The 27,156-nt window shown below is 35.3% G+C and overlaps 1 protein-coding gene across 2 annotated transcripts in view; it reads left to right on the top strand.

The window, feature by feature from the left end:
• The window catches only part of LOC149548150 (metal transporter Nramp6-like), a 178,329-nt gene extending 151,573 nt beyond the window's left edge, over positions 1–26,756 (top strand). The window contains exons 11-14 of one of the 2 annotated variants that reach the window (XM_089792177.1): positions 23,398–23,529; positions 23,659–23,754; positions 25,331–25,406; positions 26,322–26,756. In XM_089792177.1, the coding sequence (XP_089648303.1) occupies positions 23,398–23,529; positions 23,659–23,754; positions 25,331–25,366 (264 nt within the window). In that variant the 3' untranslated portion in view covers positions 25,367–25,406; positions 26,322–26,756. The remainder of the gene's footprint in view (positions 1–23,397; positions 23,530–23,658; positions 23,755–25,330; positions 25,407–26,321) is intronic. The other variant, XM_089792176.1, reaches the window with a different exon arrangement.
• Positions 26,757–27,156: the final 400 nt, after the last annotated feature.

The raw sequence follows: 27,156 nt of genomic DNA, 5'->3' as shown, positions 1-27,156 counted from the left end.
GGGGCTAAAGGTCAATGAGGAATAAGACAAAAAACCAGAGGGAAGTTGACGAGTCACAGGGGAATAAGACGAAAGCCAGAGGGGAATCAAAGAGTCTCAGTTTGTGTATTAAAAAGGAAAGAGGCTCATTCCTGGATATGCTGGATTTATTATTTCAGATTTAAGTTTCTCTCTTGCAAGAGTGTTTGGAAAGCTTCAGCTTTTAGCTAGTATGAGGACGTGGCCCCTCATCACGGCAGACAGTGGACACAAATCCATTGTCCAGGGAGACACCACTTCAGGTGTTTCACATGTGCTTACTAGGCTCTTTTCTTAAGTTTTTCCAATTTGACTGTTAAGCTGTATTTAAGATTGGATGTTGGAAGTCGATTATTGTATTGCTGTTGTATGATGCAATAACGTGTTCTAAGGAGTCGTATAAGAGTTTAATGGTCTTTTATAAACTTGTTTGTAACACATTTTATATGCTTTGATCTTGAATACTATTATGAGAAGAACGTGTTAATATCTTATGGTAAATCTTCTAATTTTTGTGTTTCATAATACATTTGCCTGTATTCAAGTGTGAATACCAGTTTGAGGAAACAACCAAATATCTATCAATTCGATTATTTCCTATGGTTTACATTGCTGGTTTTATATTACTAATTTGTGACATACTTTCATATGTTCAAATCCTGAATAGTATCTTGGAAAGATGGTTGTTTTTTTGTGGATAATCTACTGGTTTTATTGTTACATCGTATTATATCTGTCTTTGTTGAGTTGGATATTATATCTAAGAAGAATTTGATATCTACTGGGTTTTCTACTAGTTATGATTGTGCCAAAAAGATCTGCAATGTTATATTTCTGAATATATTGTTGAACAAAATGTTTAGTAAAAGTCCAGTTCGAGATATTACAGTAGTATCAGAGTTAGTCTTCCTGCTAGCCTGTGTAGCTATAAGAGAGCCATACATCCTGCCATCCTGTGAAACTTATTAAAAGAAAGAACTGAATATTTTATTACAAGAGTTTCCCTCATACACAAATTCTGGAGCCATATAACAGAGACTTAGATGGGTAATATTGTGCAGAATATTTGTTTAGAACTACCAGGAATGTGTATGACATATTGGCCCAACAATATTAATATATCTAGCCAAATTTGATCAAGACCTTGAAGAAATTTACCGGAGCTTGGTAAAAATTTAAATTGGAGCTTAAAGATGGCAGTTAGATCTGGATGCATTATTTGTGGAGCTTTTCGTGAGCAAATTTGGGCTTCTATTATTTATTGAGCAGAATACAAATTAACCATAGTGTTGCGACCTCCATCAAATACATATATTGACCTCTGCACCTAAGATTTTATAAACTTTGAAATTTTCAAGAAGTCATTTAATGAGTGTTGAGAGGTACAGTTTTTGATAGATTAAATATTTCCTCGAATATTGCCGCTAGGAACCATTCTCGACTCAAGTGGAAATATTAAGAAGAAATTGCACATTTTTTAGGCTTCCTTCGCAGTGGTGATTGATATCGTGTACTAAGAAATATAGTCTGGAGTTATGCAAGTTATGCCGTAAGTTGGAAAACTCGTAACCTCATTCAAAATTTCGCAATTACCGTTGCGGTAGCTAGACATCACAGAAGCATGCAAATTGATAATACAAACATGAAAGAGAATGCAATTTCTTGATACAGTAGGCTAGAGAGGAGAAAATTGCTCACCTAGAAAGCCTTATTGATGGTGCCATCACAATTGAGCACTACTGAAAAGATGAATTGGAATCATTGGCATTTGAATACAAGTTATTAGAAGAGAAATATCAAAACCACCCGGAGGTAACACAAGCGAAAATTGAAGAAAAATTCCTTTTGGAGGAACTTGAGAACTACCAAAAATATGTGAGTTGGGAGAAAGGAATGTATTACTGGAAGCTTAAGTGCCAACCTCTTCATCAACAGAGAATAACTAGGAAGTTTATTTTGTGTAGTCACTTTAGTTGCAGGAAAGATTAAAAGACTTTGAGAATCACTCAAAATGGATATAGGAAGTAGTCGGTAATTTCGTGTGTAACGCCAAAGAAGGGTGCCATTCCATCTTCTCGCGGTTTGGGAAGAAGAATATATTTTCCGCCAATTGATTATTTTACTTTAAAATGGGTCGGAGAGGTAAAAGCTTTGTAACTCTCGTGAAGGTATACATAAAATTCAAATGATAGTTTGGGATATATTTTTTGTGTTGTTGCCTAATATTGGTGAAATTGGGTGTTGTTGTCGTGAATGGAATATGATAACTGAGAAGTATGTGTTGAAGAACAAAAAGCTCAAAGCCTTCAAGTAAGACATGATTGGTTAGTTTTCACCTGTCGGGAATGTCAAATATAGTAAGTCATGATTATATTATAACACATTGGGTAGAGGTAACATGTTCTGCGGAGACATTATATCATTCATGCTGTCGCAGTCAGTTACTCAACGTGGAAGGCTACTTGGACATAGATATAGACGTTAAGGAGTCTACTATGCTGCTGTTTTCAATTTTGATGGGCATAGACTGGCCTCCAACATGGCGCCATACAGTATCATTGTCTAGTAGAACAGTACCATCTGTGAGGAGTGGATTATGCAATGGGATGAAGTCTTTCGAGAGTTCTGAGCTGACTAATATTGCAGTCAAACTTGCTCATGTTATTTAATAAGATTTGAACTCATTTGAAAGTCCATGTCTTCTTCTTTGAGACAAATCAATAATTCATCTCTAGACGGGTGTGCATGATTTTTTATCCCTGTTATTAGAGTTTAGACAGAAAAGTCTTGTGATGGCATGAAGGAACCTTGTTTTGTATTGTTGGTGGTATTTGCATACACGGGTCCTAGACTTGGATAATCTGAAGTGTATGGGTCTTGTTTAGTGTGTTGGTTCTAACTCCTAAAGTTGATGCGATCACTAAGTATGCAGTGGAATTATCATGATTTTTTGGAAAGTGTGTTCAATAGCTAATCTTGGGTGAATTGATAGTATGATGTGATTTGTACACGCTCGATATCCTTATTTTGTAAGACTGATTTTGTTTTGATATATTTATTGACAAGTGCTCAATCTGCAAAAGGTAATAAGGCTTATCAATTGACTGTTTGAAGTGATCAATCATAAACAAGAAAATAGATAAGAAGTGCTATTAAGATAATTTGGAACTATATGATTTGAAACAGACGTATTGCTTATAGTGCTTGATATAGGTGGGGAAACACATCAAATGAATGCTATTGAAATATTACCCACTTTAGGTAGCATGCTGAATCATCAACATAATGAAGGTGCAAATGGAACACTCGAGATGCATGATTCTGCTATAGTGGCAACCTCCTTTGTTATCTCTGCACAGCCTAAAACTAGAGCAGCCAATAGCAACCCAACTTCCCAGGGAACCAGAGTTGGAAGGCAGCCTGGAGGTATGATGAGTTCAAAACTAAGTCCATTACAGAGCAGCTTGGAATTTACAACCAAAGCATCTATTGATTCTTTTGACACCAAGACGCTTATTGGAAATACAATTGGGGAAAGTACCTTTGATGTTAATGAGGGAACAAAGGTCTTGCAACAACAGGAGTTGGCATCCACCAAAATTAAGCTTGGTTTTATAAACAATGGATTCTGCTCTTCTGTCTCTACGAGTAATTACAAAAGGGATGAAAGGCAAGTCAATATGCAACCCTCCATGAGTTATAGCAATCCTGAAGAAAGAGTTGAATATTCTGGACCGTGGGTGCCCCAATCAGCAGATATAAGAACATAAATATTCAACATTTACAAAGAGTATCAAAAACTTCCTACTCGAGTTCAAAATGACTTACCGTTCAGTGATTATATGGATTTTCACCTAGAGCAGCAAAAATAAGACTAACATGGTGAAAAGAAAGTATTTGGAATTAGGTTAGGATATCCTTGAAAAAAACCTGCGCAAAAATGGGTATGAGGATTTTCCAATAGATCAAAATCATTGAATAGAAGACTTTGAAAAAGTAGAATAGTCAACCCTGTTTGATTTACAACTTTTTGATGATCACATAGAAGAGGTGACACAAAGTTCAAGTTTCTATGTTGGCGATTGGGAGATTAGCTTTGACAAGTAGGTTGAGGAGATCGGTTGCACACGAGGTAATAGCAGGTTGGAGTCTTTGCGTGATGAACCGGATATTTCCTACACCTATGATAGGAATTCAGAGGAACAATCCAAGATGACACTATAAGATGATGAGATGTATCAGCATGATAATGAAATGTATGTATTCAGAAATCAGCTGAGGGTTAATAAAGAAATGGTTGTGGCATCTTTGGTACTTTATGATAGCTCTCACAAGATGATTGAGGATCTCTATAGGAAAGTTCAAAACGGAGTGGAAGAAGAATGGCTTGTTCTTGATTTGCAAGTGGTCAAAACAACACTTGAAACTTTGAAATCAGAATATTTGTATTTGCTTTCTGACAGGGATAACCTTCTTAAGGTTGCTGAAACACGTGTTGATTAGCTGAATAAAGAAAGGAATGGGATTAAGGAGCTCAATAGAGAGCTTAAGGAAACATAGGAGGCATTAAATGATGCTTGGATTTCCTTTTAGGAAGCAGAAAATCAGATTAGGATCACGAATCACTCTCGGGAACATGAGGGTAAGGCGAGGCAAGAGTTTTTCAAAGAAGTCATTGTTGAGCTTGATAGCATTCAACAAACTTATGACTTGGATAGTTGCCCTAAAAGACCAAGTACCAAAGTTTCAGATCACATTCAACTTATCAATAACCCCGTGTTTGAAGTAGATGCTGATTGGATTTTGATAATTCTCTTTTTGAGTTAAATGAGGACTATCCTTTTGATTATCATGATGAAGATGATTCTAATTTCAGGATATGGAATCCTGGTACGATTCCTAGCAAGGAATTTGGATCATAGGATGGAAGTGGTGATTTGACCACGGTTGTGCATCATAGGATCAGTCTACATTGGGCTCTTGATTTCACACCATACAGGAGCTGGTTGGATTATTTACATCAGCTTTTGGATAGTTTTTGGTGTAGTTTTGAGGAGAGTTTTGTTTTGATCATAGGGAATGCTCTTTCAGCTCCATTCTTATTTATAATACCTATGTACTCAGAGATTCTCTAGATTGAAGATGACAGTTTAGTAATTTTTGTGCCCAGGATGTTACATTCAGTTTTTGAGTGACTTGTTTATTACATCATCTATTTAGGTTGGGTTGTCATCATCTTCTGGATCATGCATAGTTCACTGATACATTTCTATCTTATCATATCGGCTGGTTATGACAACAGGGTTTGGGATCTAGGTGTTGAGCATAGGCATTTTTAGCTTGTCAAGGACCTTGTTGTGATTCTACTTAGTATGAGGTTAGATTCAGTGGTATTAGTGATGGTTAGAGTTTTTCAGTATACAGGTGCAGGGTTTTTTTAGAGAGTTATATGGGATCTAGGGATCCGGTTCAGAGATAGATTGTAGAGTGACATCTTGCTTCGTAATATGGTTGGAATTGTTTTCAGTTTGGACTACAAGGCTACCTGCAGATTCGTATGGGATTCTGGTACTGATTGCTTGAGGACAAGCAATTTTAAGGAGAGGAGATTTGTAATGTCCCCTTTTGGGACATTAGAAATAAAAAGACTTATTTTATATAATGTTAAAATTGACTATGAGATGAAGGCTCAAATTATTAAAAGGTCAATTTAATGTTATAAAGGGGACTAAAGGTCAAGGAGGAATAAGACAAAAAGCCGGAGGGAAGTTGAAGAGTCACAGAGGAATAAGATGAAAGCCAGAGGGGAGTTGAAAAGTCTCAGTTCGTGTATTAAAAGGGAAAGAGGCCCATTCTTGGATATGCTAGATTTATTATTTCAGTTTCTCTCTTGCAAAAGTGTTTGTAAAACTTTAGCTTTTGGCTAAAATGAGGACGTAGCCCCTTGTGCCGGCAGACAGTGGACGCAAATCCATTGTCTAGGTAGACACCAATTCAGGTGTTTCACATGTGCTTACCAGGCTCTTTTCTTAAGTTTTTCCAATCTAATTGTTAAGCAGTATATAGCATTGGATGTTGGAAGTCGGTTATTGTATTGCTGTTGTAAAATGCAATAATGTATTCTAAGGAGTCATATAAGAGTTTAATGGTTTTTATATTACTGGTTTGTAACGCATTTTATATGCTTGGATCTTGAATACTATTATGAGAAGAACAGGTTAATATCTTATGGTAAATCTTTTGATTTTCTATTGTGTTTCGGAATACATCTACCTATATTCAAGTGTTGAATACCAGTTTGAGAAAAAAACCGGATATCTATCAGTTGGATTATTTCCTATGGTTTACATTGCTGGTTTTATATTATTGATTTGTGACGTACTTTCATATGTTCAAATCTTGAATAATATCTTCGAAAGATGGTTATTTTCTTGTGGAGAATTTGCTGGTTTTATTGTTACATTGTATTATATCTATCTTGGATGAGTTGGATATTATATCTAAGAAGAATTTGATATCTATTGGGTTTTCTACTGGTTATGATTGTGCTGGAAAAGATCTGAATGTTTTATTTCTGAATATATTGCTGAACGAAAAGTTTAGCAAAAATCCGGTTCGGGATATTACAGAAAATGAATGGAAATAGAATGAAGAATGAAGTATTATGAAGGTGGAAAATGAATAGAGTGAAATGAAAATGTGTGAAGGTGGAACGCATGGGAATGCGTGCAAATGAAGGTTGCTGATTTCAAACATGACTTAGGGTCTTCAACACATTATTGCATGAAAAATGACTACATGTAAGTGCAACTTGCAACAAGAGATGAAAGGTGAGATGAGATGCGAATGCGGATGGAGGATGCACTTTACATGCAAGTGTGTAACAAATGAATTTTTATAACCAATTTAAATCTCCTAATAATCTGATTTAATAAGTAATTAATTCCATTTCACATGACAATGACTTCCATTAACTGAATAAAACTATGATAAAAGTAACTGTTTCTAATCAAACTGTGTTTCACGTTCAGCTGATATATCGAGATCAAAAGGAATAAATAAAAGTATACAAATACATTGTTGACAATTTATCCATTTTTAATTGATAACGTATTCAATTGAAAATAAAGTAACGTCTAACTTTCTTAACTGATTTATATCAATTGAAATATTTATTCAATGTAAATGTCATTATTTATGCTATTTAGAAAACTAAACTATCTAATTATTCTTCTAAGGGTTAATAGTAAAAGTGTAAAAGAAACATATAGTATTAACGAAAGAATTCTTTATCTTTGTTATTCAAGCTTTGGCATTGGTGAGAGGAGAAGCATTGACATAGGTTTAACCTTCCAACCTCGGACTATCCTTACCCCTACACATCCTAACTTATTAGAATGGCCCTCCCTACCTCGAGATCGGGCTTGAGATGTTCTTCAGTCCAGCCATCCGAGCTACTAGGTGGTTTGAGTGCCCAATTAGTTATACCTATATAACTAACGTTTGCGGACAAACAAAAGATCTTAAGATTGGCACATATGCCTAAAACTACTTTGGCCAAGGATTTCAGTTGGGTTCGTGAACCCGATCACCACTCGACTTGACAACAGATTCCATTACCGAGATATGCATGAGCTATTAATTATTCATTATTCAAATCTTATTTCATTGTTGATTCTTGCAGGTTAATTCCACCTCTTCACCAATCTATGGCTTCTATGCCCAGGTGAATCCTAAGTGTCTGAAAGATTAAGATCACCTTGCTATTATATACACCTCTTCACCATTCCGTGGCTTCTTTGCCGGTGAATTCCTCGGTGTCCGTAAGATTATGAGCATATTGATATTATCTACACCTCTTCGCCAATTCTATGGCATCAAGGCGATTCTCGTTCATTGGCCAGAACTGATTGTGTAATCTTGTTAGAGAATTGGCAAGGTCTTGGATTTCCAATTTGCAGTTTTGGGAATGGACAAATTCCATGATAGAGCTCGACGACTCCTGCTAACTCCATATTTTAGGGCTTGGCGGCTTCTATGAGACTGACATTTTTGTTGGCTAATTTATTTGTAAGTCATTGTGACCAGAACTTACAAAACTGCGACTTTAGACAACGTTTAGTGAGATTACTCTCTCCTCTTTGCAATAGGGGAGATTCCTTTCTTACCGTAGGTGGCTACAACAAGGACTTAACTAGTAATTGCAAAAAAGGGCAGTTCTCAGAATCTATTCCTCTTTTTTTAGCAATGATTTTAGAATATTTTCTGAACAACACTAAAACTTAAACAAAAAGGAGTTGTTGCTACAATAATCTCAATAGCTTTTAAGCTGACATAAGAGCAACACAAAAGATACCAATCTAATTTCTAGTGTGAAATAGTTGCAGAAACCCAAAGTCTTCTATACTTATCCCAAATAATAAACCAACAACTTGAGTACAAGGCAAAGTGTAAAGTCTTTCACCAAACACTTTCTAAGTTCTATTGAATTTAGTCGAAACTAAGGCACAAAATCACTCAACTTTAAGTATTTGAAGTCACTCTAAATTATATAAAAGTGTCTCTTTTGTAGTGCAAAGTCTCCAAAAGACACAAATCAAATGCTCGAAAGATTATTGAAGTAAGACACTCAATGAATCAAAGATTGAATAATCTATGCAACATAAGAAAGAATACTTAAATCATTCACAAGCTTCACAACACAAAGTATGGGTAAACTTGTTCTTTATTTGTAATGTCCCCTTTCTAGGATGACAGGCAGTTGTTCAGGGTTGGCCTATTTCTGGAGTTTCTACAGGCCAATGGAGTGTGCAAGGGACTCATACAAGGTGTAGAGAGCTAGACATGAACTTTTTCGATGGTTTGGGTTAGCTGAGAATGGGTTCCTAAAATTTAGGAGTGGTCCCTATTTTTAATTACTGACTGAGAGCTGTCCAAGAGGTATCCAAAGACCATTGGGAACAGTTTGGAGACATTTGACACATTTCCAATTTTTAGGAGGACCTCCCAATTCACTGCCTGACATTCCAGAGATGCACACAGTTGAGAGAACTAGTTGAGCTCAGTTTCAAAATGACAGGCTCAGTCTCCTACATTTTAGGAGCATCCCTAGATTTTAGGGGAAGTCTGCCAGTTGGTTCGGATGATTCAGGCATCATCCATAGTCAGGTGGTTTCAGTTGGGTTACAGTTCTGAGCTCATTTGAATATTTGATAAATATATAGGATATATTAAAATATTTCCCAAGTTGATTTGATTAAATAACAATAAAGTGATAATTTAGCAATATAATAAATCTAATGTAATGTTATAATCACTTCCCTTTTTATAACTTAAATAAGGCCCATGGTGATTCATCACCTAGGCTAACAACTTATTAGTTGTTATTAAATTAAGGGTAGTAAAAAAATTAACTATTTCACCTTGGCGTATGAGTGTAGAGGAGAATTAATTTATTATCATTCAAAGTGCAAAGTGGATGAAGGACCTTATTAGGGTTTCACTTTGATGAGAAGAAAATAAAAAGAAGTCTTGGCATCGATTCCAGCATTTTGGTTTTGATTAGAAAGAACTTATTTTCTTGCAACCAGAGGTTTGCGTCATTTTCTATAGGCTACAGGGACTTCACCCCCTTGCAGTCACAGCTGAGTCAATAATCTCAGCACTGGGATTGCCCATGCCCAGGTCAGTCTTAGATAATTGTTGGAGTAAAAGACAGTTTGCAATGGTTGGAGGAAGGAATCCATACTGGGGAATCATCATATTGCATGAAGGGAAGTAGAATTCTGTCCATTCCATCATTTCTATTAACCACAAAGCCATAATACATGTCACACATAGAGCTGCAGGTGTGGAGTGAAGTGCATCCAGTTGTGCCACAGGGATTTGTTTGGGGTTGAACACTATCAACTGGACTTAGAAACCATTCTGTAGAAGCCTAAACTTCACACCAACCACAGATCGGTAAGGAATACAGACCAGGTCTGATGCCAATAGTAATCTGGACCAGCAGAAGGAATTATCTCAGCCCAGAATTGTTTGACTAAAGTAGAACAGCCTTTGACAAGGGTTGAGCAATAAGTTTACAAGTGTGTCTGGTCTGGAATTGTGTCTTACAGTGCCTGACACCATCATTATTTGACTGCAATAGCCTTTTGAATGGAAATCTCAACATTCGTTGGCTGTGGCAGCAGTATTAAATTGGATATGCATCATTAATGGGACTTGCAATAACAAACTCTCTAATTTGTGGCCTGGTATGATTTCGAGCTCTTATTGTTTTGGTTCATCTAGCATTGTATATTGGTTTGTTATAGCATTGTATATTGGTTTGTTAAACCTCATTTTCTGTTACAGTTCAGTTGCAGATCAAAAATTCTTGAATTTGTAATTTAGAGTTGCTTTTGTTAGTTTCAGAATTGTATCTTTGTTAGCTGTTTGTTGTCTAAAACTCAAAAAAGCACAAAATCCCCAAAACAACAAAAATAATCAGAATACATCAAAACCCAAAACAATCTGCTAAATTGCTATCAAAAACTAATGTGATAAAACACCAGCATTTTATCTGCATAGCCAGCAGGGATATTTTAGTTTGTTGGCTAAAAATGAGTAAGTCATTGAGACCACAACTTACAAATTGTGACTTTGTTGCAGACATGGCACATATTCGAACCCATGCTTTCGTTTGAAATATTACCCGTGTCCTATTCAATGTAATTTTTAATTCTTTTAGTTTTTCAAGCGTTTACCAAGGACATGTAAATGGCTGCCCAAGGTCCTTGGGGAACGCTTTGGGTTCGTTGAATTTGACTTCGCTTCTTCATGGTCTTCGTCATGGCTCATGGATAAGATGAGATAAATTTATTTATGTCCAACAAGAGACCACAAGGATCTAAGGGACTGGAAGTAGAACAGGGCAACAACCAGTAGTGGGAGCACCAAATGGAGTCCGGGGAAAGAACAAGCAAGAAAGAAAAAGAAGAAAAAGGACTAAGAACTCCTCATAGACGAGAAGTAGCCTAGAATTGAAGGATACAGTCCGGGGCAAGGGTGTGCCCTGGATCGTCTCAAAGAGCCATTGGAAATGGAGTGGTGTTGTCAACTATGACCTTTGTGAAGTCTCATAGATATGGTGTGACCCAAAAGAGAGTCGAACCACCACAGTGACCCCCGAATGGGAGTCATAGGAGTGAGGAAGGAGGTGATGAGCTGATTTGAGGTTTGCCTCGTGGAAGAAGTTTCCAAAATTCTTTGGTGATGGACAACATCCTAATGAACATATTGCTACTTTTTACATTGCATGTTGTGTTTGGTATTGAACATGAGGGCGTGTCCGTAAGATTGTTTGTGGAAACTCTCCAAGGCATGGCTACTGACTGGTTTTACAACAAATCATCACAAACTAGGCTACTCTCATAACCAAGTTGGAAGAAGGCACTATTGGCCCAACTTACTCAGCCAAAGAAGGCATCTTATGTGCCTATGCGTGAATTAGTTGCTCATTTCAACAAGTTGACATGAAGAATTCCAGTTGTTTCTCAACCGACAACTGCAAATTTGAAGTGTTTCTTTCTCAATGCTCAAATTTACAGAGTCAGATTTTTGTTAAGAGCAGCCCCAACTATTCTTGTAGTTGCATAGACATTGGCGATTGAAATTCAAGATATCATTATTGGTGGGCAGATGAGAATTGAAGCAAGTGGGTTTGAAGGAAGTTGTCTTTCTTCTATTTCATTTTCTTTCATCATAAGGACTGATCCTGTAGTGTAGGGTTAGAAATTGATTTGCTTTCTGTCAAAAGGTAAATAGCTCAAGACATATTCTTTATTTCTCACAAGGATGTACCAAATAAAAAGCAAATAGTTGCATCACCAAAGAAACTCGCTCTTAAGGCACCATCAATGAAGGCAACATCGAAGCACCTAGAAACTGAAGCTAGTGATCCTACTATTCTTTTCCATGAAAAGGAAGCAAATATAGCTGGTAACTCTTATTTATGGTTTACACAGTCTCAAAAAGTCTTTGATGAAAAGGGAAAAAGATGAAAATCATTTTTTTGATGTTCAAATGAATGAAGACAATAATGTTAGTGGACATGAAAATATGGACATACATGAAGGTTCTAATCATCTGAAAATGATGCACTTGTATCTCAGGGTCATGAACTTGAATACATTTTTCATGAATATCCTATCCTAGAGCTCGAAGAGGAACTTCTCATTAATAATGAAGACTTTCCTATGTAGTTTCTGAACAACATACTCAGGTATGCAATTTAGTCATGTCATCACCTAAATCACATGAACAATGTTGTCTCAATCAACTTGAGGTGCTAGTGGTTGATAAATCAATCAAGCAAGTCACAACATGCAAGAGTTTAGTCTTTGTACAATTAAGGGGATGTCCAATATGTACAATTAAGGGGATGTCCAATAAGACACTTGCCTTGATTGGAGGCCAACGGAAAGATAGATATTCCAATTGTACTTGAGCATGAAGATACAATTGATTAAGATGCTAAACATGCATTTGCCTTTTAGCCGAAATAGTCTGAAATCATGGACCTACTTTCAAGTAGTAGTACACATGATTCATCTCAAGAAGGTGAATTATTTCATGTCTCCCAAGAGGTGTTGCATCAAGCATTGACATCATTGCTCTAGTTGGTCATGGTTCATCTATACTATGGTGTCTATGAACATGCAAGGTACTACAAGCTGCCGAGAAAATTAGGTGCTATTTTGTTGTGCGAGTAAATGGTTTTATCCGAAAAGCTTCATTGTTGGCTAGTTTTATTTAGTTAGGTAGGTCTTCTTCATTTTCAATAAGTGCATTTGCACCAGTTTGTCTTGTTTTAACTGGTTTTTCTTTGTGTCTATTGTGTCATACTTGTCGTTTTGGTTTTTTGATGGTTGATTTTGTAGTCCAATCGATACTAAGGCTCTTGGAGATTCTAGATTCTACATTCCTCATTTCTAAGAACAAACGAGCTACTTTCCTCATTTAGAGCCAGCTATTGTCCTCAATTTTGTATTCAAAAAATTAGACAACCCCACGGAATATTTGTGGTTTAAATTCTTTAAGGCAAGTTTGTTTGGTTTTTCTTGATTGATTGCTAGGTTTTTCATTTTGTTTTCATCCTAATATTTTAGCATTTTGAATTCCGCTCGTTTCGAACTATCTTTGGCCTCTGTTGGAGTTGTCTATCAATGTTATTAAGGAATTAAGCATTTTGCAAGTGGGGTTTTTCGACATGACTACATATCCTTGTACTTCAAATTAAAACCTATCATTAGTGGGCTTTTTGTTGGCAATTGCATTGCATAGAATCTTAGTTACCCGGGTTCATCCTTTTGCCTAGAGAACCCTATCTAGGTTTGAACTAGTTTGAAATACTAGTTTGGTTCGAGCAAAATTCGGCCAGGGTTCCAATTCCTTGGGGGTGGTTCGAACCCAGATTCTAGAAAACTGAACCTGGACGAATTTCATTGCCTAGATCGAATTTCAAGCGAACCCTAGGCGAATTTGCAGTGTTGGATGGCTTTATGTTGTTTTTAATAAAAAAATTGATAAAGTTTTGAGTTCTGCTGCCCTAAAAAGTGAATGTAAATAGGTTATTTTGGCTTCTAACATCATTTGTGGTGTGCAAATAGGTGATTTTGTGAGCAAATAGGTGATTGAGCAAAAGTAAGTTTGTGCAAAGAGGAGTTGGAAGATTGGATTGCGAGCTATATTGAAGTGTTTGTGCATTACAACTTGCGTCTCCTCTCACACAAGAATAAAAAATACAAAGAAGGGGAGACAAAGAGGTGGGATGTAGATGCAGAGTTGGTGGACTTGGATGCTTTTGCTTCTCAGCTTACAATTGAAGACTTAGAAGATTTTGATGCCCATACTATTGTCGTTGGTGCTGATCCCATTGGCCTTAGCTCTATTGCTGAGTCAACTAATGCGTAAGGACTATGAGAAGAAGAAGAAGAAGAAGAAGATGATGAATATTAAAATTTAATACATTATGATTAGTTGAAGCTTGAACTTGAAACAATGATACTTGAACTTCTTGTTTTGATTCATGGATATCATGATTTTAAAGTTTTGAATCTTTGATGTTGAACTTGAAATTTTTTAATTGAAATATATGATGGCATGATCTTGATTCATGATGCTATGTTTACAACTTACATGTTTAAAGTTTATGCCTATGGTGTTTTTGTTGTTGAAATGATTAATTAAGATTAAATCATATGATTTTATGATACTCTATGCTTCTAGGCTTCATATATATATATATATATATATATATATATATATATATATATATATATATATATATATATATATATATATATATATATATATATATATATATATATTCCATGTTTCCGTACAAACGAATCCAAACGATCTCAAAACCCTTTCCAAAATTTTACCGAACTGGTGAACGGGTTATTTGAACCCAAATTTCAAATTGATCTCTCTCTCTCTCTCTCTCTCTCTCTCTCTCTCTCTCTCTCTCTCTCTCTCTCTCTATATATATATATATATATATATATTATTTTATCCATGTTTCTGTACAAACGAACCCAAACGAACCCAAAACCCTTTCCAAAATTTTACTGAACTGGTGAACCGGTTCTTCGAACCCAAATTTCAAATCGAACTCGAACCAGTAAGTAAGCATAAAAGGTATCATTTTCTTATAAGATGGATTTAGAACTCCATTTAAAATTTCAAATCTAAACATGGGAGACTTCAATTACTTTTTAGTATGTTTCTAATGTAAAGGTGGACTTTTAAAGTCTCTTTACATATCTCTGCATTAAAACTAAAATTACATGTAAATTTAAAAATGAGAGACCTCTGTGCCATAATGTAGATTTTTTAATTAATATTGCATAATGACATGTTTTATTTTTGGACAGGCATGTTAGTTCTAAAACTCCACCATTTATGTTTCTTACTCATAAGCCATAAAGGGGTGATGTTAAATGCATATACTTGTATTTAAAATAAAGTTACGAACACATCCAGCAGTTGAAACTCATTTCTAATGCTGGTACGATTTCCAGCACTTGTTGTTTCAGTTCATTGAGCATTGTTTATTGGTTTGTTAAACCTCATTTGTTGTTACAGTTCAGCTGTAGATCAATCCCCTTGAATTTGTAATTAAGACTTTCAGTTGTTAGTCTCAGAATTGTATATTTGTTAGCGGTTTGTTTTCTTGCCATCAATATTTGTCAGAAATTCCAAACAAACGTAAAATCCCCAAAACAACAAATCAGAATACATCAAAGCCCAAAACAATCTCCTAAATCACTGTCAAAGACTAATCTGATAAAACTACCAGTATTTGACCTGTATAGCCAGTGGGGATCTTTCATTAATATTCACCTAAGTTGCCGGTACAGGTACAGGCACGGGTACACATACGTGGGTACGGCAATTTTTTGGGAGGTGGGTTTGGGTACGTCTGGGTACATCCATACAAAAAAAATATAAAAATCTTATATATATATACAGCTTGAAAAGTAGAAACAAAACAAACTACCATAAATATTGCACTGGAACATTTATAAATTATATTTTAAACATTAAATAATATATATTGAATATATATTAAGATTATAACATTACAATTTATAACAGTTATAATATAAATATTAAAATATATTATAATATATTAGTCATTATAATATTACATAACACTATACTACCTGAATATTATAAAAACTTACAATCTAAATTTAAATGTTATATTTAATTTATTAAAAAAATTAAAAACTTACTATATTAATAATTATATATGATTCATATTATATATAATGTTTTGAAGTTTAAAACATCAAATAAATTTTAAAACAAAACATATATCATTTTAATACACACCCCGATACCTGTAATGAACTTAAACGCTGTTTGCAGAATGAACTTGGAGGCGTTGCAGATTTTAAATGCAGATTTTCCACACCTCGATACCTGTCTAAATTCTCAACTTAGACACAGATTAACACAGGTTGGCGTCACAGTTGCAGTGGATTCCCGTCCTCACAGCTGCTGCTACCGTCCGACCAAAGGGTTTTGTTTTGCAGCCAAAAGAATGACCAAGCAGCAGATGTAAATTGCTTTCCAGATTCAAATTTAGGGTTTTTGCAAGTGGAAAGAAGGGTTAAAAAAAAGCACATCATGTTCAGAATACCTAGAATCGAACTCAAATTGTAGTCAAATTGCCATGTCATCACAAAAACATTTGGATATGGGTTGAAAATTGTAAATATGTTTCAGCCTTCAAAAATCTGAATCCTGTCCGATTCCACTGGGTTTTTTGGATGTATCTGAATCCGATACGTACTGTACCAGCATCTGAAGGCAAAAGAGGAAGTACCGGTAACTTAGGTATTCACTTTGAAACTTTGTAGTATGTACTATAAAACACAAAGTTCACTCCACAAGCAATTTCAGCATAGACTTCTTGCATAAAGAAAAGATGTTTTTTTTACAATGAAGCCCACTCCTTTATATTGTTAAGGACTTGTGAGAGCCCGGGGAAACTTTAACAAATTTGACTTGTTCAAATTACAAGTCCTAATGCGCTTGACCTGTAATTTGATTACATGTATTGACTTTACAGGTGAAAGTTCACTTGGAATTACAACTTGCTTTTGTGTTACATGTAAACTGTCACCAGAATTTAAAAATGCACGATGAAAATAAACTGTCTGACAGGACATGACTCCTATTACATCATCCTCTATCAAAGCGCCTAAGAGGTCTTTTTGTCATTAGATTGTGAGTTGTCGAAAAATCTTCAAGTCGATACATGGCTGGGAACATTTGCAAAACATAACACTTTGATATCTGAATTTGGTAGCATCAACAAATCACTATTTTTTTTCTCAACCATTACTGGAAGAATGTTCACAATCCCTTCTAAACCATGTGCTTGGAATCAATCTTTAAAGCATTCTATGCTCTCAATTACTTTTAACATTTTTTCACCTCCTTGTAAGCTACATCATGTGGTTGTTCTTGCTTCATATCCTTCTGCAAAGTAGGAACAATGAAGAATTTTAGGGTTTTTTTTCTGAGTTTTGTAGGTGACCGGGATATAAGCACTTTGTGTCAAAATGATAGGCTTTTATGCACAAATGCATATATGTACAATGGAAGTGTCTTTCTTGCTTGTAACTAGGATTTTTAAATCCAATTACAAGTGCATTTAGGAAGGTTTATTACTTGCAATCAGGTTTTTAAAGTCCGACTGCTAGTAGGAAAGAGTTTTCAATTATGCTTGGGAAACATTTCCAATCAGATGTTTAAAGTCAGACTACATGTATGGGAATAACTTGGCTTTTTTTTGGCAAAATGAACTCGCGATTGGGGTTTGAAATCCTATTGCAAGTGGACAAGGACATGGATTTTTGAAGCTCTTTCATTAGCAGAAAAACTTGAATCTCTTCTTCCAACATTTTTGGGAAGAACTTGTACTTTTTTGAAAACAATATGCTCAAACTTTCAAAGACAAAAGCCTTTATAAATCTGAAAATTATTTATAAAAACTTAGATACAAACATATATACAAAACCTTAGGTGCTTTGAGCATGGAGGTGAAAACTTCATAAAATACTCTTCGAAAATGAAGAACAAATGCAAAAAAAGAAAGCCATGCCTCTTTGGAAAAACCAAATATGCAATGAAAAAGTTGTCTTTTAGAAAATACCCTAAAATCCTTGCTTCAAATCTAAGGAAAGATCTTCCAATGCAACTATATAGGCAAGTGAAAAATTGATCAAATCACTTCCTTATCAATGCATTTCAGTCATGTAGAATCCCTTGACAAATGGTCAAGATTGAAAAACCAAAATGCTTGAATATAGTAAATCCAAAGATTCTTTCACTCACAAAATCGGGGTTCATGATCAAGAGTGCAAGTCACCTTGCATTTTTCGACAAAAATGATGATCAGGAGATATAAAGGTGGTTTGTATTTGTAAAAGCAAGCATAAAACAGTGTTTTCATTATATGCCCTAAATTGGGCATTACACTAGGCATTGCAAGATATTTTTGATTGAAATGTGCCCTTCTGTTCGTGTCAAGCTTTATACTTGGTTTAGCAAGCATGAAATGCTTCAATCAAAGCCCCATTGGGCTTTATCCCTAGTATTGAAAGCTTCTATCGAAGAATTTAAATCAAGAGTGATGTACTCTCAATTAAAATGCATTTTTAAATAGACGACTAAGCTCAGATCAGGCTTAAGATAGCAATTGAAAGCATTCATGTTTAAAATTTAAAAAAACAATGACATGTCTACATCTGATTTTGTTGGGAGATTAGGAAGAATGGGCACTTCTATGCTTGTGCCTTGGCCCTCTCCTATTTGTTTCTATCCAGGTGATATAGAAAGTGTCATTGTCTCTTTTTCACCTCTTTTAGGGCCATTCCATGGCTTGTATAATAATTAGGAATGCTTGACAGATGATATTTGAGGCAATTGATGTGCCCACTAAACCTCTTTGACTGCTGGTTTGAAATTAAGGTTCCCACCATCAACTCCATTAGGACATTTTCAAGTGGAGTCATGGCTTCTAGGGGTTTAGTTGTAGTGGGACAACATCCACTTTCTTAGTCTGATCCTAATGAAAAGCTAGGGTTTATTGTATACTAACCCACAATATCAATGAGGACTAAATTATATATATATATATATATATATATATATATATATATATATATATATATATATATATATATATATATATATATATATATAGCAATTTGAACTTGATTTGAAAAATAATCATGTAAAATTTAACTGCATTTAAAACTGAAACACAATACAGTTATATGGTATTTGAATTAACAACTTTGACAGTAATTACATCTTTTAACCCTAAAAGGTACCCAATGTATCCTCAAGAAAAATAAAAATGTTTTCCATTTATCCAAACCAGTGTATCAGTAAAGTTTTAATCAACAAACAAGTTCACATAAATTGGATCAGGTCAATGCAATAAATCATGTAAATTTTACATTTGTCAGAAAATAGAATGGTTCATAGATTTATATGGATGAAAAAAAGGAAAAATAGTTGGGTGAACTTGATTCAAATCCAAAATTCCCCTACTGTGTTGAGTTAACAAGTTTTTCCAAAAACCCTTTGTGTGTTGATTTCTACCAAGTTAAGCTTGCAATCACTCGAGGATGGGAATAGCTCACAAGTACTCAGTTTGCAATCCATGGTTTGTATTGGTCGGCATAGTAAAATATTTCTGTCACACTGACTCCATGTAATAATTAGAGTTTCTGGAGGAGCAAAGGTTGATTGCTGACTTTCCAGAGCAACAATTGGTATTGCAAGACAATGTAACAACATCTGTACAAAGTTCAAATCAGAACTCACAAAATCAGACTGTATCACAACTGTTTGTCAAAACTCTGTAAGCTGAATTAGTTTAGGTGCTACTTCTCTTTGGGCCTCAACGAACAGCTCAGCATATGAAAAATTATAAACCTCAAGACCTTTGGAAGAGGGGTGACCATTTCAGTGGTGTTAGTTTTCATTAGTGTGCATCTGAAATCCACAAACATGTTTAGGCAACTGCCAAAATTTTTTGCCAAGAACAAGGAACAATCCTCAAAGAAAAACTCTACAGTTTAGAAAGAAAATTTGCATGTTTGTATCAATCAAAATATGAATTACTTTGCAATTTGGAAGGCTATAAAGAATTGTTTATCCACAATAGAGAAAGTAGGTTGTAAGAGTAAACAAGTCAACATCCTTCTTGTTGTGATTCCTTTGGTTAAGCCAGCATTGTTGAGACATCTAGATAGAGAGGTAAGACTTGTAGTTACTCAATGATTTGTTCATGTTATGAGGATAGCAACAACAGACGATCCTTGCAGGAGAGAGGTTATGAAGGGGGTATTCCAATTGATCGTAGAAAGTTTTCAAGTATTAAATAATATCCATAATCTATCCTTCAGTAGGACACTCAGAATTTTAGGAACAGTTGCAAGACTTAGAGCTTGTGTGATTATGTTAGATCTTGGTTGTGAATACTTAATTCTTGAAATGTTCCATCAGTTTGCTATTAAAAGGGATCACAAGCAAAATGTTTTATCTTTTATGCAATTCATTATTTCTTTGATCATTGAGGACATTAGTGATGATTCACAACACTTCTTCTACTACTATATTGGCTGATTTCAAACAAACACATGTTACTTGTTCTGATGCTTGTAGTTTGGTTAACAAAGTTATCAAACAATTTAAGTGAAAATTTAAACCATTCTTAACAAGGGGCAAGATTGAGGAAGGAAGGAAAGAAGATTTGTTTCAGCCTATAAAGGGTCATTAAAAGAGAGACAAAATTCCGGCATATGGGCAGTGTAGTAGGGATGAAGCAGCCGGTGTTCTTAGGGACCACAAGGCTGAAAAAGACAATTATGGATCAGCCACCTGGGAATTTGAAGGAGTCTCCTTGCATCATGGCATCATGTCCTTTGGTTGAAGACTTCTGGATTGATTACACATCTTTTAGGTCAGCTAATTGTGTAGTAGTAACTGAGGGTAGGCATGAGGATATTAATTATAATGGTGGTAATACTTTGAGCCAACACGATGTTGATTTGATGAAGCATAGTAACTTACTTTTTGAGATGGATGTTGATTGGGTATTGAGAATCCTCTATTTGAATTGAATGATGGAACACTTCTTGAAATTGATCAAGAGTCCCATATTGATAATGATCACAGCTAGAAGGTGGCTACCTTGTTACATTTGACAGAGGGACATAGTGTTAATTATAAATCAGCCTTCTATAGAGACTTAGCTAACAATATGGCCAGGGAGCATATAAGGAGAAAGGACAGTGCAAATGAGTGTCCATTGCTTGGTTCTTCTCCTCATATAGTTAGGACTCAACCACATTTATATAGTGTCTATGGTTATTCTACTATCACAAATGTTGAGCACAATGTTGACACTTGGTTGGAGTCTACTTAGTATGGGATGGTTGAGTTTGGTAATATTGATGGTATGAGTTTTTACACTATGATGTGCATTATTTGTTTTATGGTACAGAGAGACAGGTATGGAATCTTGGAGGAGCGAGTTAGTGCATTACATTATGACCGCATTGTATGGGATGCGTTTTGCTCTTCATCCAAGCTACTTGTGAAGGACTTGTTATTTTGATTTCTGCATGGGTGTGAGATGGATGATTGGTTTGGTACTCTTCCTTTCAGGAAGGAGGAAGTGATATCCAATAGAATTAAAGTTTGCTTCTTCAGTACAATCACTAATTCAGGATACTTGTTAGAGTGGAAGTTGGACATCCTAGATATTCCACCTATTACAGGTATGGATTGTTAGGATATCACAGACAATTGGGATGATGGATGGCCTTTTTGCTTGTGGGGCCCATGGGGGAAGCTCACATGGTTATTATTTTTTCAGGGAGTTGTTTGGCATAATGTTGAGCTCCCACCTTTATTTGGCCTTAGTAGTGCTTGTGATTTTAGTTTGAGTGAAATTCTTAGTTGGATTGAGGATTTTCCCATTTATGATAGTAGCACATGGTAAGTTAATTTGACATATTATGCACATGGAGTGATCTGGGATCCTAGTGTTAGTATGATTGTTGCATTACTCTTTTTGAGAATTGATGAGTGGATTCACAATTTTAGGCATGCTGTTTATATCAAAGTAGCACAACGGCTTGGTGGTGCAGCTTCCTGGAGGTTGATATGGGATCCAAGCATTTTGGTCACATCATACAAATACAAATTGCTTGAGGGTAAATGATCTTTTGGAAGGGAGGATTGTAATGTCCCCTTTTTCTAGCCATGAATCTCTGATACGGTGTTAACCCTTTTCACCATAGTCCCATGGGCTAACCAAGAGCTTACAAGGATCAGTACAAGATTTGACCTAGGCACTTTCTGTTTCAGGCCAATCAGAGTTGATATGCCAAGAATTTCTAGATACTCACTATTGATAGTAAGTTAAAAATGGTTCCTTTTTTGGGTTTTGAGTGTGGGACTTGGAGTATCTCACCAAGACCTTTTTGATGAGCTATCACAAGTGGTTTTCTGAGTCCATTTGATTGTCTATTATAATGCTTGAAGATTAAATTGTTTTAATAAAGGAACTCTTAAATTAAAAGGAAAATTAATAGGTCACTTTTATTCTCTTACGTGGGGTAAAGAACAATTAAAAGGGAAAAGAGAATAAAAATGAAGATAGGCAAGGGAATATGAAGAGTCAATCAGTTGTGCTTAAAGGAGGAAAAGGGAGCTCATTTTCAGCATGCTTGGATTTATGATTGACTTTTTTATTTCTCTTTGGAGAATTTTGGGTAGCTTCTAGCTTTCTCTTGCTGAAACCTGAGGACGGGAACCTTTAGAATTCTTGTGGTGAATCGGATGCAAACTCGGTTTAACATCAACTATAGTGAATTCACATCAGAATTCAAATCTTGAGTTATAGGTGCATTTCATAGTCTTTTTCCAATCTGATTATTGGAACTGTTTTAAGATTGGATGTTTGATCATGTTATTATTTTCTATTATTATAATGCAATAACGAATTTTGAGTATTTTTACATGAGCTTGCTGGTTAAATTTGCTGATTTAATTGCATAAAAATTCTCTGTTATATTTCTGAAAATTATTTGTGAAGAAATTGGAGAAAAAGTATCCATCGGGATATTACAAATAACATTGAGGTCACTTTACCTATATCATGCTAGTATTAAATGCATTTAGTAGTTCATTACTGTAGCATTGAGGAGCGTAATACACATGATGAGAAATCACTTGGCCGTGATAAATTTGTAAAATTTTGAGATAGGCTTTGGTTGTATCCATTTAGCTATTGAATATTAGACATGATTTATTTTTGTATTACATAAGATATTTATGTTTATAATGTTGTAAAGTTGTAAAGACTTTGCATTAATTAACTTACGCAATGCAAGATACAACTGATTTAACATCTTCCTTCATTACCATATGCATGCACACACATTAAAGCATATGCCCATTTTCCCCATATTCTCCTTAGAAAAAGCTGTCCATCCATAAATTAAATATGCAGGATATTGATTTGCTTCTCAAAGGTTATGCTGTTTAATTCACTCATTATTAGACTATAGCATTTTGGATAGGCACTGGAAGAGTCCCATCTTGTTTCATTGATCTAATCCATAAAAAATATACTTTTGTCAGTCACCTTGTGTTTGAACTTTGTATTAGTTTTCACAATTCTGTGTAGAATTTTGATTTTGAAGGAAATTTTTCGTGAAGTTTTTTCTCATCCTTGTAGTAGCATGAACTGATAGTTCTGAGCCAATGGTTTCTCTGTAATGTTTTCTGTAGGGCTTTCTACAGTTGCGGTTTGCACCATGGGTCCGAAATTTGCTTACAAGGTGTGTCGCAATTGTACCTAGCTTGGTTGCTGCTCTTATTGGAGGTCTCAGGGGTGCTGGAAAACTCATTATTATCTCTTCAGTAAGAATTGCTTATACCACACTGCTTTGGGTACTATATATTAATGATTTATACCAATTAAGCGCTTCATTGCCAGAGCTTTGCTTTCCAGCTTGGATGTGGGCTGATCAGTGACTATAAATGTTTCAGATGATTCTTTCCTTTGAGCTTCCGTTTGCTCTTCTTCCACTTCTAAAATTTACAAGCAACAATGTTAAGATGGGTCCTCACGTCAATTCGAAAAAGGTCAGAAAATTTTCCAATGATTTTATTCATGCTCTAGAGATTGTTAAAGAAATCCATTTTTTGCTACTTGTGTCCTCTCGTGATTTTTTTTTTTTACCTATGTTACCCTGAGTTTCTGGTACGGGGACGGCGAAGGATGGAAAGATAGGTATCCAGGACAGAAATTTTTTTTGGCGATTTTAGGGATAGGGGAGATGCCAAACAAGGATGGCTATATATATATATAGGAAAATTTTAAAATATACATGTCATTCATATGAAACTAAGCACAAATCGTGTCATTTAAACATCATAGAACCATAACATACAACATTTGAATGCCATCTAGGAAATAATATCCAATTTCAGTACTCAATTGTCAAAATGCATATCAATATCAGTGAACAATATCATAATGATAAACATGATAAATCTAAATCTAAATATGCCTAAAGCTATACACCCAAAGGCTAGAGGGCTGCCATAAAATAATAAGTATCAATGTATCATAATCATGTTCATGTTCAACATAAAAAACATAACATAGAAAAATGAATCAGATTGCTGCTCCTATTCCGCCCCTACCATATTGGAGGGTGACCTAGTTAGGAGCCTTACAATTATTTTTTAATATTCACTTCTTAATTTTTTTGGATAAAAAAAAGAAAAATTCAAATTTAAAAAAATAATTAAAAGAAATAAAAAATTTGGGGATGGCTGGCTGTACCCGGTATGGTTGGGGGACGTCTAGGCGTCCCCTTTCCCAGCCGTCCCCAAGTTTCGAGGACGTCCACTAATAATTTGCCTTTTTTGGGGACGGCTGGGGCACATCTTAGACCCATCCCCAGGACGCCCCCGTCTGGAAACTCCTGTATTTTGGCCAGGTACGTGTTCCCTAGGAACATAGTTTTTCACTTATCGGAATGAGAGATCAATAGTGTCAGCATAGGACTACAGTTGAGTGACAAGTGGTAATGAGGTAGAAAGGCATAACTAGTTTGCCTAAACATAAAGAGAAATTAGCTTAGGAACATGGACATTAATTGCATTCTTTTGTTTATACTAGCTTCTAAGAGATCTATATGATGCAGAACTATATCAGTACAAAATATCAATTGATTCATTTAATTTTGTCAGTTCCAAGTGTAGATTAATGTTATGTTTTCTCAGGTAAAATCTCCAATGGTTGGGATCTAGATAAAGCGGTCTTGAATTATCCACAAATACAGATAGGAATTTGTTGAAGTTTGAAAGGAGACCATCCTTGATTAATTAATGCATACTTCACTTTCTTTTTTAAAACTCAGTTGTTTGCTCTAATCTAACTGAAAACAAGAGAGAGAACTTCCTAGTGGCTTTGCCAGAATTTTTTTTTTTTTCTTGGGAGGAATTTATAAGCAACAAGCCATCATAAAATGTGCATTTGTGTTTGTCACTTAAACCTCTTTTAGCTTTGGGTGAAATTCCATATGAAGTTTGCCCTATTCTATGACTTTGGGTGGAATTTTGAGAGGGAAATGCCACTTGAAAAGCATGTCCAAGTTTTGCTTATTCTTATCCTTTAACACTGGGTGCTAATCACTTCATGCCTTTTTAGGAACCTTGGTGGAGTTTATCCCTGGCTTTGCCATGACTAAAGGGTGCTGATTTTAGGCTTGGAATGCTTCATTAAGGTATCTGCCACCTTTTGACCCATATTAACAGTATTGCCCTCCTTTTATCATATTGGTATGATTTTATATCATTTCAACACTTGGATGTATTGAAGAACCTTGGAAGATTTGAGCTACATTTTGCAAGTGCCAGGAAGAACTTTGAGAGGGCAATGCAAGTCCTAAATGGTGCCATAGACTTCTTTTCATGACCTTTAAGTGCTATCTGCACAATGCTTTAGGACTTTACCACTATGCTTACATGTAGTTCTCTTACAAATTTTTCCACCTTCAAAAGGCAGCTGACTTAAGATGATGAGTTTTCATACTACATTTGCCCCTTTTACGTTTTAATTGCCCTTTCATCACTTGCCATCTTTTGTTTTCTCTCTTCTTGGATGATTACTGAATAACCCTTAGGCTTTTTCCCTGCTTGCCATTCTTACATGCCTCTTCCAAATGACTTGGACTTGATTGTGTATGAGGATTCTGACAACAGACTGACCAAAAAAGGTCTGGAAACTGAGTTTTGTAGTGCTATCAATAAATTGTATATCTTTTTGCAACCTACAATTTAACCATTGAGAATAGGTTAGCCTGAGCAAAGATCCTCAAGTTGTTTGAATCTCTACCTTCCACATCACCATATAATTTGTATTGATATTATCTTGTGAATTAGACGAAGCCAACGCAATGTAAATGGAAAACATCATAATTGTTTGATAGCAATCTCTGGCACGTGAATTACTGCATAATGCATTTTATTTGCAGAGCTATATTTTAGATTATTGTGTGTCATGACATATTTTCTAGTAAGATTTCAGAATATGTCCTCTTTGTTCTTTTATTGCTGGACTAGTCACTAGTCTAATATTGCTGGACTGATCAGTAGCTTAATATTGCTGAACATCTACTGTCATGGTTCTTTATTTTCAGGTCACAGTGCTGACATGGATTATAGGTTTCTGTATTATATTAGTAAACATGGTCTATTTAGCCATTGGATTTTTTAATTGGATTGTAAGTACTGCACTGCCAAGATCAAGTATCATATTCTTTGGGGCACTTGGTGTTGGCACTTTTATTGCATATATTAGTTTCACAATGTATTTGGCACTAAGGACAGATAGGGCGGAGACTTACAACTCGCCTGAATTTGTGGAAGCCATCATGAATGAACTTGATGAAAACATTGTAAATGTAATCGAGGAAAAGCCTTTAGTAGTGCTCGCTCACAATGATAAAAATGGGGAGCTTGCAAATTAGTGATTGATTTTGGATTCAATGATTAGGTTCTCAGAATTTGTTGCGGATTTCATTACTCATTATTCTTTGTCCAATAGCTAGATGCCTTGCAGTATGTGAATTTAATCTTTGCTTTGAGTTTTATTATATTGACAATTTGGATAGGTAATTAATTGCAATTAGGATAGGTAATGGTTGTAGAATGATAACACAAGTTTGAGTGTGAGTCATCATAGGAAATGATGTGGGGCTCATCACGAAGTTGTTGATTTCTTATTTTCAAGTGCTAGACTAGATCTCATTTTTGGTATTATCGGTTGTATTGAAAAAGATGTCCAAATGGGCATGTGATTACTTGAATCTTTGGTGACACCAGTACATGTTTACCTAGAATCTTGTACCCTGGCTCTTTTTGAGTCTCAGAAACACGTCTCTATCTCAAAAACATGTATAGGGTATTCCTAACATGTAAGGAAATTTCAATCAATGTCTCTTGGTGTTTATATATCTCTCAAAAACTTTCCTG

This window comes from Cupressus sempervirens, chromosome 7 (genome assembly GCF_028749045.1).
Source record: "Cupressus sempervirens isolate cs-2001-9-10 chromosome 7, ASM2874904v1, whole genome shotgun sequence".
NCBI classification, from domain to species: domain Eukaryota; kingdom Viridiplantae; phylum Streptophyta; class Pinopsida; order Cupressales; family Cupressaceae; genus Cupressus; species Cupressus sempervirens.
Note: the sequence above shows the minus strand (reverse complement) of the source record. Positions and strands in the feature narration are given on the sequence as shown.